Below are 16,753 nucleotides of genomic sequence, written 5' to 3'. Positions count from 1 at the left end.
AAAAAGAAAAAGAAAAAGAAAAAGAAAAAGAAAAAGAAAAAGAAAAAGAAAAAAAGTAGGGACTTTTTAGCTTACTAGTTTAAAAAAGTTTTCTTCTGCGGGGGTAGATAGGGTTTCTTGTAGGTATGAAGTTACCATAGTGAGCTTAGTTAAGTATTAGAAGTATTCAGATGTCTCCTCAGTGTTCTCTTAAACTGCCTTAGTATTTTTTTTCTGTCATTTACTGGGCACTTACTATGCTAAACACTTTGCTAAGTATTTACCCATATTAGCAATTTTAGTATCACAACAAACTGGGGGTCTTTAAGGTAAAATGACTTGCACAAGGCTGTATAAGTAATAATTAGGAGAACCTACCATCACTGTGTTCCATTAATCATAAAGACTAGGGGCCAGGGAGAGGCTATGTGAGCTACCTGGGAAATGGGAATGAATTAAAAAAAAAAAAATATGTCAATACAAAGGCAGAAGAAACAACAGGTGTTGGTGAGGACGTCCAGAAAGGGGCACCCTCTTACACTGTTGGTGGGAATGCAAACTGGTACATCCATTCTGGGAAACACTATGGAGGTTCCTCAAAAAGTTAAAAATAGAATTACCCTATAATTCAGCAATTGCATTACTGGGTATTTACACAAAGAAAACAAAAACACTAATTCAAACATACACCACTATCTTTATATGAGCATTATTTACAATACCCAGGATATGGAAGCAGCCCAAGCGCCCATCAACTGATGAGTGGATAAAGATGTGGTATATATATATACAATGAAATATTATTCTGCCATAAAGAAGAACAAAATCTTGCCATTTGTGACAACATGGACTGAGCTTATAATGTTAAGGGAAGTTAAGTCAGTCAGAGAAAGACAAATATCATATGATTTCACTCATATGGGCAATTTAAGAAACCAAACACACAAAAGAAAGACAAAAAGAGAGAGAGACAAACCAATAACAGACTCTTAAGTACAGAGAACCAACTGATGGTTAACAGAGGAGAGGTGGGTGGAGGGATCGGTAAAATAGGTGGTGGGGATTAAGGAGTGCACTTGTGATGTGCGCTGGGGGATATATGAAATTATTGAATCACTAAATAGTATACCTAAAACTAATCTAACACTGTATGTTAACTTGAAATAAAATAAAACCTTAAAAAACTATATCATGTGAAAACACAAGTTTCACAATAAAATACAATAAACTTAGATATTAAATATAAAGAATTAAACCAGAACTTTTCATTTCATTCTTTGTAAAACCAAAAGTTTCAAAAATTTGCTTTCAAAAAATTATAAAATGGTCTTATAAATGAAATATATGGATATATATAATTTATGTGTATGTACAATGTAGCCAAGTTGAATGTGTAAATATAATGCCAACTTTTGATATTATTCATATATTTAACAGATACTCCAATAATGTACCAATAGATATAACTGGACTTCAAAAAATATTCAATATTTTAATTTCTGTTTTTAATATAAATGGAAAAGATAACTGGTAACTATAGCTAATGAATAAAATTATTAAGTTCAGCTCATATTTTCCTTTCTAAAATAGGAAACTTTGTACCCCACATAAGCACTTTGCACAGTGCAAGAGTTCCATGAATATCTGTTAAATGAAGCATAACTTTAAAAAATAATAGGCATTATAAATCTATATACACACAAATAAAGAGTATCAACCTGCAGCAAATGAGTTAGAAAGATATTTAACCCTTAAGCCTTCTGAAACCTCTGAAACCCCCACAAACTTTGCTTATTCCAATCAGTATTTGTTTATGGAAGCCTAAGAATGGATACTGCTACCCCTATACGCTCTTTAGGCCTACAATTTAATGACTAGGGCAAAAGGACAGGCAGAATATCTAAGGAAATTGAACTTAAAACTAACCAATAATTTACATAACTAAAATGGCAAATTGAGAATATATGATGACAGCATATACTTAGTATTTTACTCACAAGAAAGAAGGGTCACAATTGCCTGTTACAGTTTATGGGAATGTTAAAAAGTAAAATAGTGAAAGAAAAGCAGAGGACCTTACTATTATTGTATCTACAGAATGCTTGCCATTAGTGCCTTGCACATCTAGTAATGACTACCCGGTAAAAAATTTTTTTAATTATAAATAAGTTATACATTACCTGTGGACTTTTCTTTTTAATTTTTTTTAATATTTATTTATTTTTGAGAGAGAGACAGAGCATGAGCAGGAGAGGGGCAGAGAGAGAGGGACACACAGAACCCAAAGCAGGCTCCAGGCTTTGAGCTGTCAGCACAGAGCCCAACACGGGACTTGAACTCACAAACCGCGAGATCATGACCTGAGCTGAAGTAAGATGCTTAACTGACTGAGCCACCCAGGCACCCCAAAGGACTTTTCTAATATCAGTATAGGTTGACTAAACTTGATGGGTTTTTAATTTTTCATTGAAAATTAAATCCATAGGAAATTTCCAAATTTTTTAAATGTTTATTTATTTTGAGAGAGAGAGAGAGTGTGTGAGCAGGAGAGAGGCAGAGAGAAAGGAGAGAGAAAATCCCAAGCAGGCTCCATGCTGTCAGCACAGAGCCTGACGCAAGGCTCAATTCCACAACTGTGAGATCATGACCAGAGCTGAAATCCGATGTTCAATTTACTGAACCACCTTGGCACCCCTTTAATAAGAAAAATAATTCTAAGAAGTCAAAACAACTTTAAAGTGCTAGTGTGTACAGGAAATTCCTTACTACTTTCAGGAAAGAACTGCTTTCCTTCTGGCTTTAATAAATGTCCCAATTTGTGAAATAAGAGTCATTATTTTGTTTTTAATGTTTATTTATTTTTGAGAGAGAGACACACAGAGTGCAAGCAGGGAAGGGGCAGAGAGAGAGGGAGACACAGAACCCAAAGCAGGCTGCAGGCTCTAAGCTGTCAGCAGAGCCTGATGCAGGGCTCAAACCCACAAACTGTGAGATCACAACCTGAGCTGAAGTAGGATGCTTAACCTACTGAGCCATCCAGGCACCCCAAGAGTCATCATTTTTAAATGGAAGATAACTATATATTTAAAATCTTCAGATCTATAAAGTGAATGCAAAAAAATGAAGCTAAGATGTCTATTCAAAATATGCAATATTACTCATATATTTCCCTTCCTACCAACAGAGTTAATCTGTAGCTCATACATAGCTCTACAACACTTTTCACATTGTGTTGTATTGTTTGCCATAAGGCAAGGATTGTGTCTTAATTATATCTGAATTATTAATGCCTAATGGTTCTTCAAAAATAACACATAATTTACAAAACATAATGATTTTTATAAAATGGTCCCAAGCAGAGAAATAGCACTCATACTGAAAAGACATCTCTTATTAAAACTTCAAATTTCCTGTTTTATTTACTCATTTAATTAGTTTATAGAGAAGCAACTTATAAATAATAAAAATAAAAACTTTTGTTGCTCCTTAGAGAAGAAAATCTTAAGTTTTTCAAACAATCATTGCGTATTTTTTTAACATAAATTAGCTTAGAACTCAGATTAAAATAAGACACTGAACTGAAATCAAATAGAGATCAGGGATGAATATAGGAATGCCTGCCAATACCCACAAATAGTAGAGAATAATCAATGAACTTTTAAAAATGTATTGAGAACTGAGAGCAAACTGAGGGTTGATGGGGGGTGGGAGGGAGGAGAGGGTGGGTGACGGGTATTGAGGAGGGCACCTTTTGGGATGAGCACTGGGTGTTGTATGGAAACCAATTTGACAATAAATTTCATATATAAATTAAAAAAAAATGTATTGATATTTTAACTTCCTAAAACCACCAGTAACATAAAGAAGCAGGAGAGGCACCTGGGTGACTCAGCTCAGGTTATGATCTGCAGTCTGTGAGTTCAAGCCCCATGTCGGGCTCTGTGCTGACAGCTCAGAGCCTGGAGCCTGCTTGGATTTTGTGTCTTCCTCTCTCTTTGCCCCTCCCCGACTCACAATCGGTCTCTCTCTCTCTCTCTCTCTCACAAATAAACATTGAAAAAAATTTTTAAAAAAGAAGCATGAAGTATTAATAACATCTCTAATCTTTAACATAACAAAGCTCTGCATGACCTGTTCCCTAACTCTAGAGAGCGTACTCTCCTATGTCTCCTGCATGGAATGCCTACTTCTCATTGTTTGCTTCTATCTTATTGTTTTCAAATCTCAGCTGAGGGACCATCTTCTCTATGAAGCTTTACCTCACTTTTTCATCTCTTTGCCACTCTCAGTTTGAGTATGGTGTTTTCCTCTGTGCTTCCAAGAATGCCGTTGCTGTTATACTGATCCTAAAGGATTAAGATTTGTTTATATACGTCTCCCCATTGACAACAACGATGTATCCTTTTCATGTCCTTGAATCTAGCACAACATATGGCTTATAGTAGTAATTCAATAAATGATCACTGAATGAACAAATAAACATTGGTCATAATAAAGTATGTCCTCACTTATATTTGAACACTGCAAAATTTGTTCTCTACATCAAAAGTGTCAAGTCCTTATTTCTAGCCTGTACAAAGAGGTTTCTTCCTCCTCTTCCCATGGAGAAGTGCCTTGTCTTTGAAGATGTTCTCAATGGTGAGGAGACGGCCCTTGCAGCCAGCATGTAGGTGGTCATGGTTCCAGATGGAAACCTGTAGCAACACTTGACCTCAAAAGCCATCTTGGTGCTGGATTCCCTTCAGGACTTCCAGCCAAAGCTGTTCAGTTTGCAGACCTATGAATAAGCTGCCCACCATGCACTCTGGGCACCACGGCCACTGCACCCATTCAGGTGACCCATGCCACCCAGGAAATCACCATGTGAGCAGTCCTTCCAGCCCATGAGGTTGGCCTTCTCATCCCTAGTGGGCTTGACTTACTCTGGCTAGTGCTGACAAATCATAATGACACAGTTGAGAAACAGCAGAGATAGTCCAAAAGAGAGATCAAAGTACTCATGTACATAATCATATAGACTATGTAAGTGATCATACAATGTCATTATATTTAAATAATCATGTAATAGTCATATATGACAAATATACATACATACATGGTTGCATGTGGGTGCTTGTGTACGTATATATGTGTATGTATTTATACATGCACACATATATATGTAAAATACTTCCTTTTCTAAGACAAAATAAAATTACATTTGTGTTCATTTCTTTTCCTCTTTAGTTTTTCTAAACCCTGGCTGAAAAATGTAAAATATGTGTACATATATGTATATGCTTACCCATATGTATGTATGTTATATTTATGTATTTCTTATACCACTTTAGTCTTTTTAAGTGTTGGTTTTAATGTGCCATATCAACTGATAAAAGTGAGATGGTAATTGTATTTGGTTTGCAATTGAGTGGAAAAGCCATGTCATCAATAAGTCCTAAGAAATCATCCTCCTTATTAGTAAAATTGAGTATTTCTGTGCCCTCAAAATCTCTCTGTGGACCTCTACTCAAAGGCCAACTCTGCACCATACCATTAGAAGTTTCTTTTCAGTGTGAACATAACTGTAATTTATATCTTACATGTAGGTGCATGTCCACATGTGAGGATACTTTCTACCTCAAAATCATCCCCCTCCTCTAAAAACATTTATTTTTCTAATACAGTCTTTGATGCAAATATAATGTGAATTCAGAAAGCATACTTAATATGACCCAGAGCCTTAGCACATTTTTAGAATAATTTACCGGACATTTACACTTTGGCAACAAACCCCTCTTTAACAATGGGAAAACTGAGAAAGGCATTGATTTGCGAAAAACACAATCACAGGGTGCACCCTGCCTGCTGGTCTCATTGAGCTAATATATTCAACTGTGAGTTGTAAGAAAATGATGGTAATGTATACAATTTTGGGGAGGGTTGGTCATCTGTTGACTGTTGCCTCTGACTGTTGAACAGTTTTATATCTGTTCAGCAAATTCATTTCAACATTACTGATCACCCACGTATGGGTCTATTCTTTGAATTCTCCCTCACGCTGGTTGTAACATCTTACTGGATCCCTCACCAATTAATTGAGTTGAATAAAATCTTTGACACCAGTTTAAAGAAATAAACAAACAAACAAACAAAAATGTCAAGTCCTAAAAGAGTCTTGTGGGCAAGACTTTCTACTAAGTAAGATCTAAAATAGTTTATAAACATTAGTACAGTTCTTCCTATCCTGAAAACGGTATCTAAATTAGGGTTCACTACAGAGGTCAAGAGCCAAGCAATTAAAGTATCTGATGATATTGCCCAATAAATGACAGATGTTCCTTGTCATAAGCATAAAGATTTCCCAGTTCTGTAAGGCTACCTATACTCAATCAAACACATTCCTTTTTTAAATGGAAGAAGCTTGTTCTTACAAAGCCCAATTAGAAAAGAATAGATAATAATCTGTCCAATTTAGTCCTTCATCTGGTTGAGATTAGAGATTCAGACTCTATGACTGCTATGTACTGACGAAAGCACTGATTACCTTATCTAAAGGGGTACACATTGTCTTTTGGCAATCAGACCTCATATTTCCACAGTGCTATACTAAATGACGCACCCTTGGGTCAGAGATTAGGTGTCACTCCATTTTGGATCATCAGCACCTAGCTCAGAGCCTAGAATACGGCAGGTGCTCAATAACTGCTTGCCGAATAAATTCTACCTGAACAGCTTCATCACGTGCTTGTTTTTCTTCCTGTCTTCGCTGACGTTCTTCCTGTAATTCATTAAGCCTCTGCTCGTATTCCTTCAATTTTGATAAGACATCATGGCGCTTATTCTGGGCTTCAAGGGTATTTATGAAGGCAATTTCGTTTACCTTCAATAAAAACAAAGAAAAGGAGTTTCAAATCAAGTTAATTCTAAGACACACCACAAAAATAAGAAACCCCACAGCAGTCATTATATAAAAATATAAACCACTAATAAGGAAGAAAACACAAATTAAATATGGGTCTTTTCCTTTAATATTTACCTCAAAATGGATAATAATCCAGTGTATATAACAAATCCATTGGCCTTAGTAAGGAGTAATTTAGAATAAAGATCTGCCAATGAAATAGCTTTAGGTCAAGAAACGAATTAAGATTCTTACAAAAATATCTTGTGAAGTTCTACTTATTTCATTATGATTGCAATTATATAAATTACATTAAGACTTAAGTAGGTATGTACATGTTTTTCTAATGAGTTTGAGAAGACAAAACTTAAAGTGAGCATCACATCATTTTCCTTCAACATATACCAAATACATGACAATTAGGAACAAGGTAGTGGAAAATACACTACACCTCGACTTCACATATATTGATACTTACCAGCCAAGTTTTGCTAGAAAGTGAAGTTTTATGAGTAAAGTTTAGCTAAAGATAAAGCAGGGAAATGTCAGTTGGGATCAAATTTCTCATTCTTGAAAGCCAGAGGGAAGGCATGCTGCAGTGAAAATGATGGACTAAAACAGGGAAGTAAACACCGGGACTGACTCTGACAGAAGAACAGACTCCAGGAATCCATGCTGAATGGAATAAAACCTATCACTAGATAAGTTATACATCTCAGACAAGAATTTGAATACAGTTCTAACCAAGGTTTCCCACTTATCTTGCCACGTGGCCACTTTTTTAAGTAGGATAATAACATAACCATCCCTCAAACTGTACTAAAAGTATAAGGCAAACAGCAGTACTGAAGGAAAATGAATCATACTGTATCAGGGCTCACACATTAAGCATAATCAAGATGAAAGAAAAAGAAATGGGACTTAGTGTTCTAGACAAAAATAAGTAAAATAAAATTAGAAAAGTGAGCAAAAGTTAAATAATTTCAATCTGTGATGTTGGTCAAAGGGTACAAAGTCTCAATGATGGAATTGAGTAAGTTTTAGAGACGTGCAGCATGATCATGACACTTAACAATACTGTATTCTTGAAATATGCTAAGAAGAGAGATCTTAAATCTTTTCAGCACATATACAAACATACAAATGATAACTAAGGAGAGGTGATAGATATGTTAATTAGCTGGGTTGTGATCATTCCACAATGTGTATGTATATTAAAACACCGAGTTGTAAACCTTAATATATATAATTTTGATGTGTCAATGATATTTCAATAAAGCTATAAATAAATAATAGATAAGAAGTTAACTAGAAACTAAAAAAACCCAATCTGAAAGAAAACAAAACCCACGAAACACCAGAAAATACCCTAGGCAAACTTTGTAATATAGAAGTTAACAAAAACCTGAATTTAAAGGTAGAAAAAAATGACAAAACAACATAACAATAAAAGATTAGAAAGCTAAGGAAACAAACTGAGGACAAAAGTAACACCATCATAGAATTAACTGAATTAGAACAAGCATGGAACAAATAAAGATGGCAAAAAAATAAATCGCTAAGTCTTTTGATAAGTTAATGCAGAATTTAAAAATGAAAATTTATGTATCAGTAACAAGCTTTTAATATAAAGAACAAATGAAGATGGCCTAATATAAGCATGAATAACATCTACAATTAAAAAAGACAAAAGAAAATGTTGCAACATATAATACAAAAAATTTTCCATGAAAAAAAAGCAAATTGAGAACTTAAAGAAGCCATGTTGTCATGAAAAAATTTTCAGAAAATCAGTACCAAGAATATCCATATTAAATTACAAAACACTAAGGAAAAAGAATAACTCTTCTAAGCTTCCAAGCAGTAAATGCAAATCACCTATAAGAAGAGGGAAAAAAAAAAATCAGTTGGGCCTCAGGCTTCTCCCCAGAAGTAGTTAATGCTAAAGAAAATAAAACCTACAAAATTTTGAAGGAAAACCATTTTGAACTATGTATCTGATCTCTAGCCAAAATGTATTCAGATAGAAATGCCACACAGCCCAGGGCAACTGGGTGGTTCAGTCAGTTAAAAGTCCGGCTCCATTTTGGCTCAGGTCATGATATCATGGTTCCTGAGATCGGGCTCCGTGTTGGGTTCTGTGCTAACAGCAGGAAGCTTGCTTGGAATTCTCTCTCCCTCTCCCTTTCTGCCCCTCCCCCACTCACACATGTGTGCCTTCTCTCAAAAATATATAAACTTTAAAACTATTAAATTTTTTTAACGTTTATTTATTTTTGAGAGAGAGGGAGACAGAGAGAGAGAGAGACAGAATGCAAGCAGGGGTGGGCAGAGAGGGGGAGATAGAATCTGAAAGACTCCAGGCTAGGAGCTGTCAGCACAAAGCCCAACACAGGGCTCGAACCCACCAACCATGAGATCATGACCTGGGCCGAAGTCAGACACCCAACCAACTGAGCCACCCAGGTGCCCCAAGACTAGCTTATCTTTTAAAACAACAACAGTAACAACAGTGAATCAAACTATATGATTAAAACTTTTCCACGTCTAAATGAGTGGGAAACTAGGGATATCATTATCTGAAATATGTATTTCAGGAAGTAGATGGTTTGGAAGATAGAGGTGGTGAGCTGATGAGTTCCACTGAAAGCCATCACCAAGCAATAGATAACTGAATCCAAAGATCAACTGTGCCCCTACAAAACAAGTCTCAGAAAGACTGAAGTCATGCCATGCATCTTTTCTGATCAAACTCTATGAAATTAGAACTCAACCACAAGAAAAAATCTAGAAAAAACACAAATACTACAGAAGTTAAATAACATACTACAAAACAATGAATGGGTCAATCAAGAAATCAAACAGGAAATCAAAAAACCTGGAGATAAATGAAAACAGGACAGTCCAAAATCTTGGGATATAGAAAGAGCTATTTTAGGAGGGAAGTTTAAAGAAATACAGGCCTATCTCAATAAATAAGAAAAACCTCCAATACCCTAACCTTCTGCCTAAAGGAGCTAGAAAAAGAACAACAAACAAAATTCAAAGCCAGCAGAAGGAATGAAATAATAAAGATTGCAGCAGAAATAAATTCAATAAAAACCAAAAAAAAAAAAAAAAAATCAGAACAAAACAAAACACAGAACAGAGTAATGAAACCAGGAGCTCATTGTTTGAAAACATTATCAAAATTGGTAAGCCTTTAGCCAGACTCATCAGAAAAAAGAAAATAAAAAAGGACCACACTGGACAATCTCGAAGAAATGGATAAATTCCTAGAAACCTATAACCTGCCAAAACTCAATCAGGAAGTAATAGAAAATTTGAACTGACAGATTACAGGCAATGAAATTTAAACATTTAAGTAAGGATTAAAACCTGTACTTCTCAAACTATTCTAAAAAAAAACAGAAGAGTTAAAAAAGCTTCCAAATTCATTCCATGAGGCCAGAATTACCCTGTTACCAAAACCAATACCAGACAATACAAAAAAAGAGAACAGGGGAGTATCTCTGATGAACACACATGCAAAAATCTTCAACAAAATATTAGTGAATCCAACAATACATTAAAAATAACATTCACCATGATCAAGTGGGATTTATTCCTGGGATGGAAGAATGGTTCAATATTCACAAATCAGGGGCACCTGGGTGGCTCAGTTAGTTAAGCAACGGACTTTAGCCCAGGTCATGATCTTGAGGTCCATAGGTTCGAGCCCCACATCAGGCTCTGTGCTGACAGCTCACAGTCTGGAGCCTGCTCAGGATTCTCTGTCTCCCTCTCTCTCTGCCCCTCTTCCTGCTCACACTCTGTCTCTCAAAAATAAATAATAAACATTTAAAAAAATGGCTCAATATTCACAAATCAATTAACGTGATACATCACATCAACAAAAGAAAGAATAAAAACTGTATGATCATTTCAAAAGATAAAGAAAAAGCATTTGATAAAGTACAATATCCACTTGTAATAAAAACTCTCAACATAGTAGTTTTACAGGGAATATACCTCAACATAATAAAGGCCATCTATGAAAAACCTACAGCTAACATCATACTCAATGGTGAAAAGCTAAGGTCAGGAACAAGACGGGATGTCTACTCTCACCACTTTTATTCAACATAGACCTGGAAGTCTTAGCCACAGGAATCAGGCAACAAAAAGAAATAAAAGGCATCCAAATTGGTAAGGAAAAATTGTAACATTCACTACTTGCAGATAACATGATACTACATATAGAAAACCCTAAAGACTCCACAAAAAGAACTACTAGAACTGATAAATGAATTCAGTAAGGTCACAGGATACAAAATCAATACACAGAAATCCATTGAATTTCTATCCACGAAGAATTTCTATGAAGTAGCAGAAAAATAAATTAAGAAAATAATCTCATTTATAAGTGTACCACAAATAATAAAATACCTGGTAATAAACTTAGCCAAAAAGGTGAAAGACCTTCTGAAAACTATAAAATAGTGATAAATTGAAGATGACACAAACGGAAAGATAGTCCATGCTCATGGATTGGGAGAAGAAATATTGTTCAAATGCCCTTATTACCCAAAGCAATCTACAGATTTTATGCAATCACTATCAAACTACCAACAGCATTTTTAATAGAACTAGAACAAATAACCCTAAAATGTGTATGTAACCACATCAGGTCTCAGATAAACAAAGCAATCTTGAAAAAAAAGAATGAAACTGGAGATACCACAATCCCAGATTTCTAGGTATAATATAAAGCTGTAGAAATCAAAACACTATGGTACAAATACACACACACACACACACAAAACCACACAGATCAGTAGAACAGAAGAGAGAGCCCAGAAATAAACCCATGATTATACAATGGAACCAAGAATATACATTGGAAAAAAGAGTCTCTTCAACAAATGGTGCTGGAAACTGGACAGCTACATGCCAGCAAATGAAACTGGACCACTTTCTTACAAACTCAAGATTGAAGACCTAAATGTAAGACCTGAAACCATAAAAATTCTAGAGGAGAGTATAGGGAATAACTTCTCTGATATCAGTTGTGGTAACATTTTTCTAAATATACCTCCTAAGGGAAGGGAAATAAAAACAAAAATAAACTATTGGAACTATATAAAATTTAAAAGCTTCTCAAAGAAATCTATACATTTAATCCAAACCCTATCAAAATACCACCAGCATTTTTCACAGAGCTTGAACAAACAATCCTAAAATTTGCATGGAACCACAAACACCCCAAATACCCAAAGCAATCTTGAAAAAGAAATGCAAAGCTGGAAGCATCACAATTTTGGATTTCAAGTTATATTACAAAGCTAAAGTGATGAAGACAGTATGGTACTGGCACAAAAATAGACACATAGATCAATAGAACAGAATAGAAAACCCAGAAATGAACTCACTATATGGGTAATTAATCTTCAATAAAGCAGGAAAGAAAATCCAATGGAAAAAAGACAGTCTCTTCAACAAATGGTACTGGGAAAACTGGACAGCAACATGCAAAGGAATGAAACTGGACCACCTCCTTACACCATACACAAACATAAATTCAAAATGGATGAAAACCTGAATGTGAGAGCTGAAAAACCATAAAAATCTTAGTAGAGAACACAGGCAATAACCTCTTTGACATCAGCCACAGCAACGTCCTACTAGATACATCTCCCAAGGCAAGGAAAACAAAAGCAAAAATAAACTCTGGGATCTCATCAAAATAAAAAGCTTCTGTACAGTGAAGAAAACAATCAATAAAGCTAAAACACAACCTATGGAATGGGAGAAGATATTTGGAAATGACATCTCTGATAAAGGGTTACTATCCAAAACATATTAAAAACTTATAAAATTCAACATCCAAAAAATGAATACCTCAATTAAAAAGTGGGCAGAGGACATGAATTGGCATTTTTTCCAAAGAAGACATCCAGATGGCCAACAGACACATGAATAGATGCTCAACATCACTGATCATCAGGGAAATACAAATCAAAACTACAATGAGAAGCACCTCACACCTGTCAGAATGGCTAACATCAACAACACAAGAAATAATAGATATTCACAAGATTGTGGAGAAAGCAGAACCCTCTTGCACTGTTGGTGGGAATATAAACTGGTGCAGCCACTTTGGAAGACAGTTTGGAGATTCCTCAAAAAGTTAAAAATAGAACTACCCTACAACCCAGCAATTATGCTACTAGGTATTTACCCAAAGAATACAAAAATACTAATTCAAAGGGATATGTGCACCACAATGCTTATAGCAGCATTATGTACAATAGCCAAATACAGTAACAGCCCAGTGTCCACAGACTGAATGGATAATGAAGATGTGATGTATATAGGGAAAATGGAATATTACTCAACCATAAATAAGAATAAAATCTTGCCATCTGCAATGACATGGATGGAACTAGAGAGTATTATGTTAGGTGAAAATAAGTCAGAGAAAGACAAATACCAAATTACTTCACTCATATGTGGAATTTAAGAAACAAAACAAATGAGAAAAGGAAAAAAAAACAGATAAAGTGAGAGAGACAAAGAAACAGATTCTAAATTATAGAGAACAGACAGTTACTAAAGGGGAGGATGGGTAGAGGGATGGGTGAAACAGGTGATGGGGAATATAGAGTGCACTGGTTGTGATGAGCACCAGGTATTGTATGCAAGTGTTGAATCACTATGTTGTACACCTGAAACTAATATTACACAGTATGTTAATTGGAATTTAAATAAAAACTTAAATAAGAAAAACCAAAAGCTTCTGCAAAGCAAACAACAAAACTAAAAGACAACCTACTGAATGGTAGAAGATATTTACAAATGACATATCCAACAAAGGGTTAATATCCAATATACACAGGAATTCATACAACATCCCCAAAAACAAATAATCTAATTTAAAACTGGGCAGAAGACATGAACAGACATTCCTCCAAAGAAGACATACAACATGGCCAACAGACATATGAAAAGTTGTTCAACAGCACTAATATTCAGGGATACACAAATGAAAACCACAATGAGATATCACCTCACACCTGTCACAAAGGTTAAAATCAAAAACACAAGAAGCAACAAGTATTGGAGAGGATGTGGAGAAAAAGGAACCCTCCATTCACTGTTTGTGGGAGTGTAAACTGGTATAGCCACTGTGGAAAACAGCACGGAGGTTCCTCAAAAAATTAAAAATTACCATATGATCCAGTAATCCTAGTACTGGGTATTTACCCAAAGAATCTGAAAACACTGATTCAAAAAGATATATGTACTCTTATGTTCATTGCAGCATTTTTTACAGTATCTAAATTATGGAAGCAACCCAAGTGTCCACTGATAGATGAATAGGTAAAGGATATGTAGTATTTATATACAATGGAATATTACTCAGCCATAAAAAGGACTGAAACCTTGCCATTTGCAACAGCATGGATGGATCCAGAGGGTATTATGCTAAGTGAAAGTAGTCAGAAAAAGATAAATACTATATGATTTCACTTATATGTGGAATTTAAGAAACAAAGCAAATGAAAAAAAGAGAGAAACAAAAAACAGACACTTAGAGTAACAATCAGGTGGCTGCCAGAGGGCAGCTGGGTAGGGGAAGAGGTGAAACATGTGAAGGGGATTAAAAGTACACTTATCATGATGAGCAGTGAGTAATGTATAGAATTGTTAAACCACTATATTGTACACCTGAAATTATTGTACACCTGTATGTTATTTAAATGGGAATTAAAATTCAAAAGAAATATTCCCAAACATCAAAAGAAATAAAAAGTAAAGATTAGGGGTTGGGGCTAAAGATGCAAATCTAGAAGTCACTAGAGAGATGATAGTTGAAGCAAGATAATGATTGTCATACTCGAGGAAAAGAACAAGTGAAATGGGCTGAAGTCAGTAAAACTTAGGCATCAAATGAAAAAGGAAAGACAGTAAAGGATTAGTTAGAAAACATAAAGAAAATCAAGGTAGTGCAGAATATTCTAGAAAATGTTATTTCACAGGATTCATAATGGAAAGATTCAGAAAAGTCTTTTAAACTTAGTGATAACATTCTATACTACAGTGATACTATTCTATGTATGTATTCTATGTATAGCATAGAGGGAAAATGGCATTATAAAAAATTCAAGAAGATATGGGTGATGAGGTGGTGAAAATCAGCTCAGCCCACTCTTTCCAAGGAATCTGCAGATTCACAAAAGGCCAGAATAGATAATCTGCAGAACTGGAGTATACAAGTAGGTAGTCTAGAGGAAAAAAAGCAAAGGAGCAGGCACAAGAAGTAATGAAGCAAATTCAAAGAGCAGGCAAGAGGACACAGCACATGGAAGAGGGCTACTGCCAGAAATCAGGAAAAGGAGATCTATTCCTCATAAAAAAAGTAAAGTCTATTGTAATAATGAGTAGATGTTGCAAGTGAAAAAATCGGGTCCTGATTAATGTAGGTTATAATAATAGTCACTATCAACTAAACAGTGGATGTTTTGTTTTCAACCATGTATATACCCCAAAAATAAGGAATTTGAAATGACTATTAACTTACTTCACAAACTCACAGAAGGTGTATATGAGATAAAAATTATATCTTGATTATATAACAGGACTAAAATGAATATATTTGGTACATGTCTCAAGGAAATTACATTTCTAGTAGACCTTAAGAATATTTTTAAGTCCAGAAAAAGCAACCACCTTAAACAACTAAAAAATTAGGGAAATACATAAAACATATCAAATTCAATTAATGTAATACAGAAAATATCAAGAGAACAAAACCTATATTATTTTGCAATAGATGCAGAAAAGCATTTGACAAAATCCAACACCCTTTTATATGATACAAGCATGCAACAAAATAGGAATAAAAAGGAACTTCCTCAATCTGATGAAAGGCATCTATGAAAACCCCACACCTAACATCATACTTTATGATAAAAGACTAAATACTTCCTCTAAAGACTGGGAATAAGACAAGGATGTCATGTCCACATTTACCACTTCAACACTGTATTTCAGGTTCTACCTAGAATAAAAAGCAAGAAAAACAAATCAAAGACATCCAGGTTGGAAAAGAAGTAAAAGTGTATCTATTTGCAGATAACATGATCTTGGAGACAGAAAATCCTAAAGAATCCACTAAAAAGCTATTAGAACTAAAGAGCCAGTTCAAACAAAGCTGTAAGAAACATGATCAACATATAAAATTCAACTCTATTTCTGAACACGAGCAGTAAACAATCTGAAAATGAAGAAAACAATTTCATTCTGTTTGATCCCTGAGAAATATTCCAGTGTGTGTGTGTGTGTGTGTGTGTGTGTGTGTGTGTGTGTATCCACCCACATCTTCCTTACCCATTCATCAGTCAATGGACATTTGGGCTCTTTCCATAATTTGTCTATTGTTGATAGTACTGCTACAAACACTGGTGTGCATGTGCCCCTTCGAATCAGCATCTTGATATCCTTCGGACAAATACGTAGTAGTGCAATTGCTGGGTCATAGGGTACAATGTGGATGGAACTACAGCGTATTATGGTAAGCAAAATAAGTCAAAGAAAGACAAATATTACATGATTTCACTCAGGTGGAATTTAAGAAATACAACAGATGAACATGGGGGAGAAAGAAAAATAACATAAAAACAGAGAGGAAGGCAAACCATAAAAGACTCTTAAATGCAGAGAACAACTGAGGGTTGCTGGAGGGGTGGTGGGGCAGGGATGGGCTAAATGGGTGATGGGCATTAAGGAGGGCACTTGTTGGGAGGAGCACTGGGTGTTACATGTAAGTGATGAATCACTAAATTCTACTCCTGAAACCAATACTACACTACATATTAACTTGGAAATAAACAAACAAACAAATAAAATGAG

The 16,753-nt window shown here is 35.0% G+C and overlaps 1 protein-coding gene across 1 annotated transcript in view; it reads right to left on the bottom strand.

The window, feature by feature from the left end:
• SCAPER (S-phase cyclin A associated protein in the ER) overlaps window positions 1-16,753 on the bottom strand; it is a 512,156-nt gene that overhangs the window by 374,738 nt on the left and 120,665 nt on the right. Inside the window, exon 14 of the mRNA XM_040492187.1 lies at window positions 6,683-6,838. Coding sequence (XP_040348121.1) covers window positions 6,683-6,838 — 156 coding nt within the window. The remainder of the gene's footprint in view (window positions 1-6,682; window positions 6,839-16,753) is intronic.

The sequence above is a fragment of the Herpailurus yagouaroundi genome, unplaced genomic scaffold (assembly GCF_014898765.1).
Source record: "Herpailurus yagouaroundi ecotype Mexico unplaced genomic scaffold, PumYag 184, whole genome shotgun sequence".
Taxonomy (NCBI): Eukaryota; Metazoa; Chordata; class Mammalia; order Carnivora; family Felidae; genus Herpailurus; species Herpailurus yagouaroundi.
The sequence above is the reverse complement of the archived record's forward strand: the minus strand, read 5'-3'. Positions and strand labels throughout refer to the sequence as shown.